The following is a 17453-nucleotide window of genomic DNA, read 5'->3' as shown; positions in this document are numbered from 1 at the left end:
CTGGAAAAGTTTACTTGTTTCATCTCATTTGAGATTTAATGTGTAGCAGGTTTTATTCTCATTTCAGATTTTATAACATCAAGAGTACTGAAATGACTTGTCCAAGGGTATAAATAATGACCATTGAAGATTAAATTTCTTTCAACCCTTTAGAGATGTTGGTCCATTCTCTTCTGGCCTCCCTTGCAACTCATAAGATGTTAGTACCCATTCGTACTCTTGTTTTTTTGTTCATAATGTGTTGGGGATTTTTTCCCCTCTAGCCACTTTCAAGAGTTTTTCTTTATCTTTGGCTTTTGGCTTTGGACTGTGTGACTAGATGTGATTCTCCTTATATCTGTTCTGCTTGGTGTTTGTTGAGTTTCTCGGAGAGCTAAGCAGGTGTTTTTTATCATCATTTGTTCAAAAATTGTTTAGTTTATTTTCACTCATTTCCTTCCTGGACTCCAGTTACATGTATATTAGGCAATTTGATTTTGTCCCATAGTCCTTGAGACTACGTTATTTTTCTTTCCTTTTTCTCTATTTTTTGGATTGCATAGTCTTTATTGGTCTGACTTTCAGCTGCTTTTAAATCTGAGTGAATTTTTCAACTCCGTACTTTTCAGTCCTAGAATTTGCATTTTATTTTCTTGTGTAGATCCTGGTTCTCTGCAGGGATTCTCTATCTGTTCACTTATTAAGACTATATTTTCCTTTATCTCTTTGAAATATTTATAATAGCTCCTTTAAAGTCTTTGTCTGCTAAGTCCAATATCTGAATCATCTCGGGCTCAGTTTCTGTTGACAGCTTTTTTCTTCTTTTTTTTGCCTGACTATGGATCATATTTTCTTGTGTCTTTGTATGAATAGTGATTTTTGATTGAATACCAAGACACTGTGGATAATACATTGTAGAGGCTCTGGATTCTTTATTTTCCTCAGCAGAATACTGGTTCTTATTTCAGCAGGCAATTACCAACAGATTACATTGAATTTGCATGGGTTTGGTTTTTTGCTTTCATAGCAAGGATCTGAAGGAAGCCCAAATTATTGCCTAAGCCCTTCTAATTTGGTAGAACTTAGCCTTCAAATTCTGTCTCCTTTTAGACCTTGTCAACTCTTGGTTTTTGGTTTTGTCAGGATGAGTTTACTACCAAGCCATAATCTTTCTGTGGTCAGGATGAGTTTACTACCAAGCCATAGTCTTTCTGTGGTGTCTCAGCTAGATACCCAGGATACTAATGAAATAGTAAGCAATGTCTGCACTCTAGCAAAGTCAAACTGTACTGTTCCTGGAATGCCTCTTCCCAAAGCACCGCTAGACTTCTAGTATATTGGTTCTCTTCTCAATCCCATGGTCAGCCTCAGGTGATCTCACCCTGTGCATTTATAGCCTGGACCGCAGCTATAGATTAGTGGGGAACTGTCACATGGACTTCTGGGGCCCAATCCTGCCTTTCTCCTTCCTCTCCAATGCCCCGCTCTGCAGATTCCAGCCCCTTTAGTATCCTTAAACTCTGATCTCGGTCTCTTTCATTCAGTGGGACTGTGGGACTGCTCAGACCAGCTCTCTGTGACGTGGCCAGGAAATGGGCTCCAGGTAGAAACCGAGGGGCAGTACTGTGCTTGCTCTTGTCCACTACCTGGAACTAGCTGCTTCCTCTGGCTGTCCGTTTTCATAGTATTTTATGGCAGGAGTTCTAGCCCGGTCCCTGTCACTCCATCATGGCTGGAAGTCAGACATGGAATGTAAATGTAAACAGACCCTTGAATTCCGTTCTCCTGTTCTGTACGCCACACCACAGCTGGCGCGTCTAAACCATGTGTGTTACGAGTGAATGCTTGTGTCCTCAGAGATCTGGGAGTGCTTATATTTTAGTTTAACTGATAAACTGGAAGAAAACCTTACTGATACAAAGCACAAGCAAACATCAGTGAACTGTGATGACTTTTAGGTTGCTTTTATCCTTTCAGATAAATCTGGAGCAGCACTCAGGGATAAATTAGTCTGTTTAAAAACAGGCTAACAAGGAATGTAAAAAAAAAAAAAAAACCTATGTAAGCAAATGCTTAGAAGCAGTGCTTTCCTGCTGGCTCAATTTAATAAATATTTTCTTTGTTTCCTATCCACTTATAGACACTTTATGTCAGAAAGGAACTTAGTTTTGTCTTTTTCACATTGTGAGCAGAGAGTAAGACAGACTATTCACATTAACTCTTCTTTTGTCTTGGTACCTAGTGGCTTTTCCTTTGGCACCCTCCTCAGAAATCGGTCTTCTTGTTTAGGTTGTCAAGTCTATTAGCTATTACTGGAGATAAGAAGGAGGAGTCTAAGAGAAATGGAAAAATTTGGGACAATGACAGGAATTATAGAAATATCTGAAAAAGAAGAGAAATTAAAAAAGAGATGGAGGGAAGAGGAGATGTGTCAATTTGAGAGCATTATAGTGTATTAAATGAGTCTTTTGAGCAAAGTTATCTAACAATAGTAACTGAACTATGAGCAGGATCAAGAAACAGTTTTCGCTTTGAAAAACATCAAAAAAATGGGCAAAGAATCTGAACAATTTAGAGAAAAGGGAAAGGCACTAAGCATATGAGAAGACACTCAGTTTCACTTATAATTAAAGACATTTTAAATCCAAACTGTGAGCTACACATAGGTTTGGCAAAAGTGAAGCTGTGCGAGAATACCCCATAGTGACAAGGAGATAGAGAAATAGTGTGTCGGACACTGTGATGGGGGTGTAAACTGGCACAGTCATTTTGTAGGAAAGTTGTCAAAATCAAAAACTAAAATGCCTGTACACTGTTACTTAGTGCTTCTCCTTTTAGGAATTTATCCAAAAGCAGTATCTCCACTAGTGTGCAAACACACACACACACACACACACACAGAGTTTTCATTAAAGCACTGTGTTGTAATAGCAACACCTGGAAATAATTGACTTGTCAATTGGGGAAATAGGGAGTTGGTTAAATAAATTAAGCTACAGTCACATAGTGAAATACTGAACAGTCATTAAAAAGGATGAAGAAAGTGTCTATATGCACTTTCTCTCTAGAGAAAGAGTCCAAGGTGTATTTTTTTAAAAGATTTTTTTTTAATGTAATCTCTATTCCCAACATGGGGCTCGAACCCACAATGCCAAGTTCAAGAGTTGCACACTCTACCAACTAAAACAGCCAGGTGCCTCTGTATTTTTATGTGAAAAAGTTTGAGGAGCTAAGCAGTATGTTTAACCTGTTTTCTCTTATGTCAGTGTTCAGTGTAGAGATGGATATACTGGTATTCTTTTTTGTTTTTTTTTTTTAAGATTTTATTTATTTATTCAACAGACCAAGATCACAAGTAGGCAGAGAGGCAGGCAAAAGCAGGCTCCCTGCTGAGCAGAGAGCCCCATGCGGGGCTCAAGCCCAGGCCCCTGGCATCACGACCTGAGCCGAAGGCAGAGGCTTTAACCCACTGAGCCACCCAGGCACCTGATATACTGGTATTCTGATAGAAAATTTTTCTGGGAAGATACTCAAAAAATATTAATAATAGTTACTTCTAGGAGAGGAACTTGAGGGGCAGGAAGACAGTTTTCATTTTACACTTTTATTTACTATTTGAATTTTTCTAACAGTGTTCACCTACTACCTTTTAACCTCAAGAGTGTTATTTAAGAGGAAGATTATGAGCCATTTAAAGTTTATTCCTTGTACTTTTGTGTGTTAAAAAAATACATAAGCATGTGCATATACACATAAACACGCATATAAGATAAAAGAAAAAAAACCTTCCAAACTATATATTTGCTTTATGGTGAATTTTAAGTTATTGTAATATATTAAAATTCTTTAAGTTATGCTTAAAAGAAATTCCTATTCTCATAAAATCAGTTCTCCTCTGGGATGATTTCTTTTTGCAGACCTTTTATGTATCCATAGTTGACTTATGTGAAAATGGAGGGAAACGTCCTATCACGAATAGCAATGCTAGTTTCACCAAAGAACAAGCAGACACCATTCGCAGAATTCGAAACAGTAAAGACAGTTGGGACATGTTGGGAGTCAAACCTGGGGCCTCAAGGTAAGCGGTGCTCTAGGATCTTAGTTCCAAGTTCTGTCCTGGGGAAAAACTCAGCTGTCGACATCGTAGGTCTGATAGATCTTCTTGTCATTGACTGGAAATATGAAGATGTGTGGAAATGCATTAGCTTATGTAATAACTTTTCTTCAGCGAATTAACTGAAAGCCAGAGAAACAAAGTAGAGGACACAGTGGCCTGATGAAGGAACTCTGCAGTGTGTTTGCATGAATACTTTCGGTAATGGTGTGCTCTGCTTTGGTCTGTGTTGAATAGGAGCCTTGAAGCAAATGTAACCTTAAAAAAATACCTTACAAAAGAGAAATCTTAAATCATAGAATTTTAGAAAAGGAAAAGGATATTAGCAGCTTCTGCAGACATTTCATTTTATAGGTGAGAAAACTGGAATTCAGCGAGACTAAACACATGTTCAAGGACCCTGGGAGTTCATGGTAGAATTGGTTCTTGACCTTGAACACTGTGTGTCTGCCTGGCTCTGTCTCTTTCTGTGGCCCTCAGAATCCTGCTAGGTCCTCGTCTGTGTATGAATTTATGTTAAATGGTTTTATTTTTAGCCAAAAGAAATATTTGGGAGGAAGACAAATACAATCACTATTCTTTGTTGCTTGTGCAAGAATAAATCCTTGTTTGGTATGATTATGTAACTTTTAACAATAGAAGGCTTCTGTTACTATACATATTATGATTTTTATTGTAATTGTAAGTGTTCTCGGGTCTTTTTATTTTGCACCATAACTTTCCTCCCCATCCTTGTCCCTTTCTACTTTGTCACCTTGATTCACACATACACGCACACAAAGTACGTGTTGAAACACCTTGTTGATACCAATGGCGTTAAGTTTCTCTTTTCCACTTTGGTCTCCTAGCCTGTCTTCAGGCCCAGAAGGCTAGAGGGCAGGGGAAGAAGAAAACAGTTACTGGTCACCTCGACTTGCCAGGCCTTACAGAGAAGGCTTTAAACACACGAACATTTCAGATGATCTTGTGTAAATAGCACAGTTAATTGGTGTCTTTTAAATGTCCTTTGGGATTTCCATAGTCTCATTCTAACATCTTCTGTTTACCTCCAAGGGAGATTGGCTCTAAAAGAAAGAAACTTATTAGTTAAGTTAGTACAGTGTTTATTAAGGAAAAAGAAACTTCAGGTTCCTTACTTATTCACTATCTGTATTAATTGGAATCTACCAAAATATACGGGACTTCACAAGTTCTCTATCACTGACCAACACAAACATGTGCTCCTCTTACCTCTCTTTCTCTGGGTCCATCAAACTAATTTTGTATGGCAGTGAGCACATTTGAACAGAACCTAGAAACAGCGTTTTGAAGTTATAAAGAGTTTTAATGTTTGTTCAGTGTCATGTTTACTGTTCTTGAACTTTAAGAAAATCTTCATCTTCAGCAGAATTAAGGTATTTGTTACTTTGTAAATGTATTTGTTAATACATTTGTTATTTTGGAGAAGAATTCTGGCAATTCGAATTTCTTCAGAGAGGGAGAATATGATTCTTGTTAGCTAATATCAAAATTGTCTATGTAAAAAAGCCCCATGCATGTTTTAGAACAAGAGAATTCAAGGGGTGCCTGGGTGGCTCAGTCGTTAGGTGTCTGCCTTTAGCTCAGGTCATGATCCTGGGTCCTGGGATTGAGCCCCACATCGGGCTCCCTGCTCAGCGGGAAGCCTGCTTCTCCCTCTCCCATTTCCCCTGCTTGTGTTCCCTCTCTCACTGTCTCTCTCTCTCTGTTAAATAAATAAATAAATCTTTAAAGAACAACAAAAAAAGAAGAATAAGAGAATTCAGGATTTTTTTAAGAGCAGAAAGCAGAAAAAGCCTTAGAATACATGACCCAAGCCTAGAGGACTATGAACATGGCCCTGTGACCTCAGTCTTTCCAAGTGGACACCCAAGACGTTAGACCATCTCTCTAATTCGGAGAGCCAAGTAGAAATCCTTCTCAAAAAACATAAAGGAGAAAAACTAGAGTGTTTGGGAAAGCACCATATCCAGGCTAATAGCATAACTGGACACCTGAATTACAAAAAGAAGGTGGGAAATAAAACTATCTGGTAAGGACAGAACTACATCTGACCAGAGGAGGAGCTGGGTACTTAGAAGCTTCTGGAGGCCTAACACCAGAGGATGATGAAGAGCAGGGAAAGGGACAGGTGGTCTCCTGGAGCTCTCCTGGTCTTTGGGACTCACTGTACTGCCCCTTTCCTTTATGGGTAATGTTCCCTTCTCTTTTTCTTCTTTGGTCCCAGGAGCTCACTGGAGCTCTCGGGTACCCCCATCTGCAGCGTCCCTTTCTTGGTCAATGGTGTCACCATCTTCCCTGAGCCTCAGCGTCCCCTTGACCCTGGAACTCATTTCAGCCCCTTTTCTTCCATCTCCTCGACCTGTATGTCCAGCTCGTCACCTGCTCCTGCCGATTCTTTCTGTGTGTCATCCGTTAGCCTCCCTTGATCCAGACTCTTGTACTCGTACTTGGCTTCTCGTAACAATCTCCTAACCTCGAAAAACAGCTTTCTCAGCACCTTTTTTGTCATGAAACACTTACTAATGTCATTGTTTATCAAGTCTACTTTTTTGTTGTTTTGATTTCAAGGCCCCTCTCTTTCTGGCCTGTGCTTCCTGGCCAACTTTGTTTTTGTTACCCCTGGCAGTGTCCTTGTGGAACTTCATGCCATGGCCATGCTGTTCGTGGTTCCTAACTTCGGCCGGCTCTCTCCCGGTGGCTCAGTGTCCCCCCATCTCCTTCAGAACCCTACCCCACAGACCTTCCCCGATCACCCCGTGCCCTCATCGCTTCAGACAGCAAAGATTTGCCAGATGCCTGCTCTGTGCCGAGGACCTTTCCGTGGATCTTTCTTTTACCAGGCATTTTCTTGGCATTTCGATACTCCACATTATATTTCTTTCTCTACTCGTCTGTAACGTATTATTTACTTATTTTTTGTTTCCAAGTCCTTTAGTCCCACTTTTTTTTTTTAAGATTTTGTTTATTTATTTGACAGAGATGACAAGCAGGCAGAGAGGCAGGCAGAGAGAGGGGGGAAGCAGGCTCCCGGCTGAGCAGAGAGCCCGATGCGGGGCTCGATCCCAGGACCCTGGGATCACGACCTGCGCCGAAGGCAGAGGCTTTAACCCACTGAGCCACCCAGGCGCCCCCTTTAGTCCCACTTTTGAGAAAAAGTAGTAATGCAAGAGATATGATGTAAGTCCAGACATCAAACTGCCGTGGGTGGGGGCTGGCCGACCCTGTCGCTGACACAGAGCTTGGATTCTTTCTCGTAGGGATGAAGTCAACAAAGCCTATCGGAAGCTCGCTGTGCTGCTTCACCCGGACAAGTGCGTGGCGCCTGGTAGTGAAGATGCCTTCAAAGCGGTGGTGAATGCCCGGACAGCCCTCCTGAAAAACATCAAGTAGGAAGTCAGAGAAAAAGACAAGTGCGGCCCTCAAGTATAAGCTGACTGTCCCTAGAAGTGAAATAACCGCCATGGATTTTTTTTTTTTTTCTCCACAAAAATCTTACTGCTTTTTTCTCTTGTGTTGTCATTTGTAAATTAGAAATTCAGGTGCCTGTGACCATTTCAGACATTTTACAGAGCAGTGAAGACAACCAAGCGCCACTTGTACGTATAGTTCCTTTCATTTCCAAATAATCTGAATTTTGTTCCTCCTCCATTTGTGAGCTCGGTAATGGTAGCATCCCTCATGCACTTGACTCAGGACAGTCCAGGAGGCTTCTGGAGGGAGGAAGGGGCGCAGGAGGACCTTTCGCTTTTCTTTTCCTTTTTTAAAAGTTCACTGGAGAAGGAGACAGCAGAAACAGAAGAAAACGATAACAAAATCCCCCAAAGTGTGGTGGGACCTCACAAGCAAGTCGCTTCTTTTACAAGTTCCTTAGTAGGATTTGAACCACCGATCCATCTATAATTAATGAACTCTGGAGAGCCCTTTGGAAGTTTGTGAATCAAGGTAATACCGTTCCAAATTGAGCAGTCCTTTGTGGACATACACTCTGTGCCCTTCTCCAGCCACCAGGGGGAGAGACAGGCTAGTCCTAGGAGAGAAAAGGCAGTGGCAGCCACTAGTTCTGGAACACTGGCTGTTGCTCATCTTGCCCCTGGATCTGAGGCCTTTCTCCAGCCCCGGAAGCCTTGCCGGTAGCAGTAGGGAGCATCGGGCACCCAGGAAGCAGGAGTCAGGTCCCACAACAGACGTGCTTGCAGGTCACATGAGAGCTTGTGTACGCATCCCCAAAGGCAAGGCCAGAGGCAAGGCAAGTGCACAGCCGGCCTGGCTTGGACTTGTCTGACGCCCCTCAGAGAGCCTGTGGATGAGGTTTCTGCCTTTTCTTGTTCCTGCGTCCTTTGCCACAGGTAGGTAGGAAACGTAGGGCCACTGCTCTACCTCCTGGCCTCTTCACTTACCTACTTGAGTTCCTTCCTTTTCCTTTTCTCTTCCTTATTTATTTATTTTTTTTTAATGTACCACATCTGTCATTTTTCTCTTGATTGCCTGGCTTTTGGCCACTGCCTCTTCCATCCTCCCTCACGAGGCTTCACCTTACAGTCCTCCCGCACAAGCCCTGGTTGACCGGAGTCAAGTGTGGATCCTCTGGGTGTTGGTGGAGGGAGAGATCATAAAGCCTGTGTGGGAAGAATCTCTAATTTTTGCTTGGGCTCCATATTTCTAAATAGTAATATATTTACACTCTAGATTATGAAAGCTAATGTAATGTAGAGAAATCCATTCTCTTGCCATAGTCTCCTCCTTCATATCCACAGAACAGAGGAAGATCAAGTGTGTTAGGACTGGCCCTTCCTCCAGAGCTTTCAGAACTGGTCTCGCTGTTTGACCCATTGTGTTGTGAATCTCGGTACTTTACTCATTTTTGGCTGCAACCACCCTGCACTAATTGGGCTTTAAGGTGCATAAAATGTGAGTTTCAAGCAGCCATCCCATATTGATCACCAAATAGCATTCACCTACCTAAAAAGAAAAGCCACTTCGGTTTAATTCCAGCCCTCTGCAGTCTTCTGGAAGCTCCTCTCCAAAGCAGCTTCCCTTTGCGTGTCTGCCCTTGGGTTGCATTGAGCTTATTTTCAGGAAACCAGAGCATTGTTTTCTAGTATGGCTTTTCATCTTGGTAATACTGAAAATGCTTCTTTTTTACGAATTGAGTCTAATACATGATTTCCTGGGGACTTTCCTCTGGACTTGTAATTTTAAATAGCTTCTGGGACTATAAAACTCCAACCCAAAGTGCTTCTGAATTTAAATTGTACTTAAGGCCTTCATCACGCCTAAAGTAATTAAAATGTGGGTCTATTCTTGTAAAGGAACTAAAGTTAAATAAACGAGGGACTGCATGGAAGCGTCAGCCCAAATTGACATGACCGCTCACTGAGTGTGTGGCCCTGTCTGGAGCCTCTGCTCGTTTTCATCACTGCTGCTAAAGACCGGGTTGGTCTCCTCATTCAACTACATTGTGCAGACGAACAGTTACAACAGAATTTCTTAGTGCTTCCGTTCCTATATAACGAGTGACTTGTGGAAATTTAGCCTGATTTTGGTTCTTAGGTCTTAGAACTCAGTTCCTAACACCTTCATTATTAATGTTAAGGATGGCCATGAACTACTTCATTTATGTAAAAGAAAGAAAAGAAGAAAGTTAAGCTTCAGGGTCCTGTAATTTGTCGGAGTGCCATAATCCTTGAGTAGACTATTAAGGGATAGTAAAGCATGATTTGCAATGCAAAGTTTTTTGGTACTAACTTAATACAAAGCTTTGTAGACCTCTGTGCATTAAATTTATATTCTCGGTGCAAATATATACTTTGTAGTTCAACTTTATGAAATTCCTTCAGCCAGTTAGGATCTCAAAATACATTGGTGAGATTAACAACTAGCAGAATCATTCCATTGGCTAAAAATATTTGATGGAGAATCTTGTTTTTCAGGAAAGAATAAGAAGTTGGAACAGTTCGTATTAAAGCCATTACTTCCACGTCTGAGTCATCGAGAACGAGCAGTTTTAAAGCTTGTTAGAAATCCCTTGAGGTATTTCTAACTAATTGCCCAGCCTACCTAAGCACTTTAAAATACACCGTCCTTTTCTCCCCCTCTTCCCCTTTGAGGCTTTTTCTGAACTGATGTTCTCGCCTGTCAACCGTTCTCTTTCAGCCTCGTCGTCTCCCGTCTCCCCCACACATGTGTCCTCGGCTCTGTTAGCCTGTGAACTTCAAAGTCCAGGCCTCGAGCACTGTGCTGCCACCCAGGAAAAGCTGCGGAGATCCTGTCGTTGGCACACTTCTCTTGAGGCTCACATTTACCTCAGGAAACTCACTCTAGTGTGTTCTCATGCATTGAATTCCCAACTGGTAAATAATTTCTTTCTACCCAGAAACCAGTATCTAATTCACTGCTAGTTAAAAGAGCCATAGATAAGGCAGCTAAATTTCTGAAAGAAAGCCAGAGTAAGTAAGCAGCCCCTGTCAGCCCTGTATCAGGGCCACACTTCCTCCTGGAACGGTGACAGAATCTCGAGGGGGAGGAGGGTAGTTTGGGCCCACGTTAGAAAGCGTGGATCCGCGCGCGGATCGCCGCTGACAGTCACAGCGCCCTTCTCAGAGGTACTTTCAGTGGGCGCTGGCCTGTCACTCCCTGCCCCACCGCACTCCACCTAGCTCACTCTTGAGTCTGCTAACATTTTTGCAAAACTTCTGGAAAATGAGTTTAGCTGCACAAGAGAGCTACCCACCTTCCACTGCAAGTTTTGCAAAGTGAAAAAAGGTTCACACTTCTCATGTTTGGTATTAGCACAATGTAACGTTTGTACGTTGGTTTTTCCGTTAAATGTTTCTAGAGAAGACAAAAGCTTAGATTTGTGACATGGGGAAATTAGAGTGTGTCTAACAAGCAGTGCAATATTAAGCCGTGCCAAAAAGGCCCTGGTGTGAAGTGACTTGTCGGCAGGTTGGACGGTCTGGGTTAGTGTCCGGCTTCCTGCAGGGCGATCGTCCCCTCTGACTGTGAATGCAGAGTCTCTAACGATACCCTTCGCTCTTACGAGGTAATTTGCATATTTGCGTTCTGTTGAAATAACTGAAAATGTTAAATCTAACAGTTGTTTATGTCTTGTATAGAGAGTGTCATATGTATTTAAGTTGTGTATTTTTATAAAATAAAGCCAAAACTTGAACACCGGCCTGTGGCCTGCACTTTTTTGTTTAGATGCTGGTCTTTAATGTAAAACGTACTAGTCTAGAAGCAGCCCAGGCCCTCACCAACTGAAGCCCTACAGAGGATATCTTGCTTGAGTTTCCAGTTGGGAAATGGAGGAAATTTTATTCCTCAGTCCATCAGGTAATTCTAACCTTCTTAAGTCGTGGTGAAAGTGTTTTGATTTCTTTTTTTTTTTTTTTTAAGATTTTATTTACTTATTTGACAGATAGAGATCACAGTAGGCAGAGAGGAGGGGAGGAAGCAGGCTCCCTGCTGAGCAGAGAGCCCGATGTGGGGCTCGATCCCAGGGCCCTGGGATCATGACCTGAGCCGAAGGCAGAGGCTTAACCCACTGAGCCACCCAGGTGCCCCGTGTCTTGATTCCTTAAAGATAACTAATATTGGGGCGCCTGGGTGGCTCAGTGGGTTAAAGCCTCTGCCTTCGGCTCAGGTCATGATCTCAGGGCCCTGGGGTCAAGCCCCGCATCAGGCTCTCTACTCAGCAGGGAGCCTGCTTCTTCCTCTCTCCCTGCCTGCCTCTCGCCTATTTGTGATCTCTCTCAGTCTGTCAAATAATAAAAAAAAAAAGATAACTGATATTGTGTTGCATTTTAAATTCAGATAAAACTATTACCATCCTATTTTAATAATGCAGCTCTCGGCTGAACAACTTACTCATTCAGTTACTGGTCCCTGGAAACAAGAATCCTTAAGTAACAGACTGTTGGGAACCCAGAATTTGGAAGTGAAAGCCTTGCAGGGCCAACCCGCAGAAGGCAGGGTCTCTCGGAAGCCTTCACATGAGGGCTGTAATTTTCATGATGAATGATGTATGTTCTCACCTGAGAAAGCACAATGCTCTTTTGGGGAACTGCTCTACTCTCCCCAAACACGCTTTCAAGACGAGCTGCCAAAGTCTCCGTTGCTTCCTAGCCACCCAGAATGGCCCATGAGCTGGGAGTGTCACCCAAACTGAACCAATGGGCGTCCTTCGCTGGAATCTCTCTCATCGGAGCTGGGAAAGCAAACTTCCTCTCCGGAGAGGAAGTAAGATGGGAGGAGTGTCCTGCTGATGCTGGCAACCTGATTCTAGTGCCAGGGAAAACATTCTGAAAGAATGCAGCAGACATTCATAAGGAGACAGAGTCCTGATGGCAAAGACTCGCCTTCTGGTTCCTGAGATCCCTTGAGCTGGTTGTTCTGCAAGCCCATATGCCACCCCAGAATCCTTCCCCCAAACCTCCAACCCCTGTTTTCTGCTTGGTTTAGTTGGAGTTTGCTTTCCGTTACTTGAAACTAAAGGGATATTAGACGATAGTAGACCTTAAGATTGTAAGCAAGAATGAGAAAGCTACGGTCTGTAGACTGGAATGACATCTGATAGGCATGTTATTACATTTATATATTATAATATATCCAATTACTTGTTTCTCAGTTGGAGTCTTTGGCTACGTCTTAACCCAATAGTCGCAAGCTGTAAACGGAAAAGCAAAATTAGGTTTATTCAATTTGTTTCAGGGTCCATTTATGCAAAATACTTGCGACTTCTTAAGTTTCTAATTAAATTTTATTGTTAAAGTGATCATTTGCCATGCATGCATTGAGCACCTACTATGTGCCAGCCCCGTTCTAGGCATGGAGGATACAACTGAGCTCAGGACCAACAAAAATCCCTGTCCTGTGCCTCTTAACATTCTAGTGTCTCTGTGTGTGGTTTTGAAGAAAAATTCTTTTTCTTTTCTTTTCTTTTTTTTTTAGAGTTATTTATTTATCAGAGAGAGCACAAGCTGGGGAGTGGCAGGCAGAGGGAGAAGCAGACTGCCCACTGAGCAAGGAGCCTGATGTGGGACTCTATCCCAGGACACCAGGATCATGACCTGAGCCGAAGGCAGAAGCTTAACCCACTGAGCCACCCAGGCATGCCAGTTTCTTTTTTTATTTTTCTATAGGCTTGTTTCTTATTTCCTATAGGTTTATTTCCAAAGAGGCAAGTTTGCCCTTTTTGAGTATTCAAGATACACAATTTGGAATGAATACTCTGATTGCTACTATATACTGTAGATCATGGGGGTTGTTAAAATGCTGTATTAAGGTTTTTTTCAGGAAACTTAATCATTATTATTATCCAAAGCTCAATGTTTCATATTGGCCTAGAGAAAATAGTTCCAGACCTAAGGAATCTCTTTATATATGTTTTATATTTATAATTAATGTACTTTTCCCAAGCAGTTGATAGGTTTGCATTTATTTGGAGGAAATACCTAGAATTTAGGTTGTTTTAGTTAAAACAATAATCTGTACCTCTGATACCATCCAGTGAAGATTTTGTTCAGTAGACTGTTGTAAAGGGTGCTGACTTCAAGAAAATTATCCTCTCTGCATCCAGAACAGTCAGTTGTCAGAGGTCTTATAAAGCCAGCAAGGGACGCCCATGATAGCATTTTACAGAGGGGAGAGACAGTAAAAGTTTGCTACGATTGAGGGAAATGAAGACGTGAGGTGCCTACAGGCCTCCTATCGGACTGTGAACATTCTGCTAGTTTCAGAGCATGAGAGAGAACAAGAAGTTTAATAAAAGAAATACTAAAGAAAGCAAAGACTCAAAAGGAAAATACAGTGAAAGAAACCGTTTCCATTCTGAGTAACAGGGAGCAGGAGAAAAGCCCCAAGTCAGCATTTGTCAAATGTTTCTTTATGGACAGAACCCCATTATTTCTAGGGAACCCCAACATGGGAACCCTGTATGTAAAACAGCTAAGAGCAACATTTTAGTAGGATGAATTTGTAAGATGACAGTTTCCACATCATTCCTTATAAAAGCAACCTACTGGGCAGTTCTGCCTCCCAAGGTAGATGGCAGAGTTTCTGTCAGAAGTCCTCATGCCGGGCCGCCTGGGTGGCTCAGTGGGTTAAAGCCTCTGCCTTCAGCTCAGGTCATGATCCCAGGGTCCTGGGGTTGAGCCCCACCTTGGGCTCTGCTCCGCAGGGAGCCTGCTTCCTCCTCTCTCTCTGCCTGCCTGTCTGCCTACTTGTGATCTCTGTCAAATAAATAAATAAAAATCTAAAAAAAAAAAAAAAAGTCCGCATGCCATTCCCTCCTGCCCACAGGCACTGGTGAAGGGAGCACCTCACCCAAGAGAGTGAGGGCTCAGGGAAACGCTGTCTGCTATGAGCTGCTGGCAAGCATTCAGTATTGCGGGGAGGCTGGGCAGGGACTCTGTTTAACGAAGGGCCCTGATGACATTTTAGACATAAGTGAAAATACTATGGCTTTGTGTCGGGAGGCAAAGACCTGAGCTGCTCTTCTTAAGAAAGGAACAAGAATTCCGAGGGTGGGGGCTGCCAAAAGAAAGGGAAGAAAGACCAGATAAGATGAGGCAGAAAGCTGGGGTCCCGAGAAGGGTAAGTGGAAGGATAGTAGACATTAAAAATTATTAGATGTTAGGAAACAGAAAGATAGCCGTAGAGAAGTACCCAGTGACAGAAATAACCAAAGGACTTTTAAGAAGATGGATACATTTTATAACATCACCATTTTACAGATGAGGAAACGGAGGCTCAGAGAGGTTAAGTGACTTGCTCCAGACCATACAGGAAGCTCTTCAGACCCCAGCTCGCTCAGCTCCAGAACCCAGACTCGCAATCTATGCTACCAGCCTCAGGATCCAAATCTTAAAATATTCTGCTTTGTATTCCTGAGTAATATTGTACCCTCTTGTCCCATATCGCGTAAAGGAATAAATAGACTGTACTTTTTTTGAAGACTGCAAAGGTACAACTTTCCTTACAATGACACAAGTTTAAATCCTGCACGTGTGCACAGGAATGAAGGAAACTTCTTTCTGAGGGTGTCCAAGCCAAGAGGGAGTTAGCAATTAATGTAAGTTAACAGTATGTTAAAATACAGCATATAGGGGCACCTGGAAGGCTCAGTCGATTGGGCGTCTGCCTTCGGTTCAGGTCATGATCTCAGGGTCCTAGGATTAAGCCCCTCATCAGTCTCTTTGCTCAGCAGGAAGCCTGCTTCTCCCTCTCATTCTGCCCCTTCCCCTCACCTCTGCTTGTGTGTGCTTTCTCTCTGTCTCTCAAAGAAATTTTTTTTAAAAGATTTTATTTATTTATTTGACACAGAGAGAGATCACGGCAGCCTGCAGAGAGAGAGAAGGAAGTAGGCTCCCCGCCAAGCAGAGAGCCCGATGCAGAGCTTGATCCCAGGACCCTGAGATCGTGACCCGAGCTGAAGGCAGAGGCCTAACCCACAGAGCCACCCAGGTGCCCCTCTCTCAAAGAAATTTTTAAAAATTATTTAAAATATGGAACGTAATACATTTGGATATATTTATCAACAAGTTGTTTTTGGTTTTTTTTTCCCCAGTGAGATTTTGAACAAGCCCTTGCCAAACCTCTGATGCCTCCAAACAGCTTGGAAATCATGTCTTAAGGGACATCCAGCCAGGTCAGCAACTGGGGGCAATTAAGCCTGCGGACCCAAGAGATAGATCCTTTATAGCTTACATTTCTGGGTGATTTTTAACACCCTTAACTTATTCTCTTGTCGTAGCTAGAAGCCATCCAGCCCTAAAAGGGTGGTTTCCCACTCTCCCCCGCAAAGCCTAGCCCTGGCTTTCTGTGTCCGAATCGCCAGCACTGCAGGAGGAAGGGTGGTTTATTTTCACCAAACTGTCTGGGGATAGGGTTTTAGGGGACAAGGTCAAGATTGTTTGACTTTCGACCCTATATTTGTCCATATTATTCGTGTTTTCCCAATGGATGTAAACTATTTTAGTCATCTAAAAAGTTAAATAAAACAACAACAACAAAAACTAAATATGGTACCAGTTTACTGTGGGAACCTCTAAGGGCGGCTCTGGGCTGTAATTAAATCCTGCTTCTTTACTTCAGTAGAAACTTCATCCTAAGAGAGAAAAAGCTTTTAGTCTCTCATAAGGTTGTTTGAAACGCTAACCTCGGGGGCACCTGGGTGGCCCAGTGGGTTAAGGCCTCTGCCTTCGGCTCGGGTCATGATGTTAGGGTCCTGGGATCGAGCCCCACATCGGGCTCTCTGCTCGGCGGCGAGCCTGCTTCCTCCTCTCTCGCTCTCTGCCTGCCTCTGCCTACTTGTGATCTCTGTCTGTCAAATAAATTAAAAAAAGAAAAACAAAACTTTAAAAAAAAAGATTAATTATACTAAAAAAAAAAAAAAAAGAAAGAAAAGCTAACCTCGCAATCAGTGCTGTCCGACTGGAATTTCAAATTCACTTACCGACGTTACATATCTGCAAGCTCTCTCCAACATAGAACCAGTAGGATTGAGAGGGGAGGACCCGGGGCGGACCCTTCTCTCTCCTCGTAATTAAGAGAGTAGCCTTGGGCAAGGGGGTCCTCCTTTCAAGGTGCACTTTCCTCCGTTATTAGATGAGGCTCCTGATTAAAGACCAGCCCTTGTTGAAATCCAACAAAGGTCACGACCATCTCTCTATCATCCTGCTGCCACTCCACCGCTCCAAAAACAGAAAAGGGAAAGGAAAAGAAAAACGATGTTAGAAAAACGTTTGTGAACTAGGCTTGTGCTAAACTTAGGAATAATAGACATTGTTGAACCCCTTCCTTTCTTTTAATAAACCTTAAACTCCTGCGACACGCAGTCGTGATTTCAGCAGCTCGCTTTACAAAAGCAAATGGTGCTGGAAATTTTTAGTAACAAGTCCACAAGACTCAGATGTACAAAGACGTTTTTTATTCCTATAAAACGGAAGTCATCTTGAGCCCTGAGCTCACATTTTCCACCAAAGGTGGGAAAACTTAAAATTCACCTCTTGAGGCAAGTTAGTTACTTCTGGTTTGAAACATGATCAACTCTAGATTAAAACCCAGTAAATCCAAGACCCCCTCCTCCTGACGCTTCCACCCCCTTCTTCGCCCAGGAGAGACCTAGACTGGGCGCAAAGGGCGCCTTACCTCTCATCTTGGCCGAGAGAAGTATTTTGGGGCCCTCTTGCTGTCCCCCCACCCTAGTGGCCTCCCTGGCCTCTAGCTGGTCCCACCTGCTCTGCCATTTTCTGCGACATCGCGGGCCCGCCACGGCCTCCAGACCCCAGGGCCAAGCGCTTGTCCTCCTAGTTGTCCTGGTTGTCCAGGCTGGCCC

At 42.9% G+C, this 17453-nt stretch overlaps 1 protein-coding gene across 5 annotated transcripts in view; it reads left to right on the top strand.

Annotated features, from left to right (window-relative positions):
• DNAJC27 (DnaJ heat shock protein family (Hsp40) member C27) overlaps positions 1-11290 on the top strand; it is a 30639-nt gene extending 19349 nt beyond the window's left edge. Inside the window, exons 6-8 of one of the 5 annotated variants that reach the window (XR_006815166.1) lie at positions 3897-4057; positions 7372-8056; positions 10045-11290. Coding sequence is in view for 2 of the 5 variants with exons in the window: in XM_045979990.1 (XP_045835946.1) it covers positions 3897-4057; positions 7372-7504 (294 nt within the window). In the remaining 3 variants the exon portion in view is untranslated. Of the gene's footprint in view, positions 1-3896; positions 4058-7371 lie in introns of all 5 variants that reach the window. The other 4 variants (XR_006815165.1, XR_006815167.1, XM_045979990.1 and 1 more) reach the window with 4 other exon arrangements.
• The last annotated feature ends 6163 nt before the right edge of the window (positions 11291-17453 follow it).

Source organism: Meles meles, chromosome 15 (assembly GCF_922984935.1).
Source record: "Meles meles chromosome 15, mMelMel3.1 paternal haplotype, whole genome shotgun sequence".
NCBI classification, from domain to species: domain Eukaryota; kingdom Metazoa; phylum Chordata; class Mammalia; order Carnivora; family Mustelidae; genus Meles; species Meles meles.
This window is presented reverse-complemented; position numbering and strand designations above follow the sequence as displayed.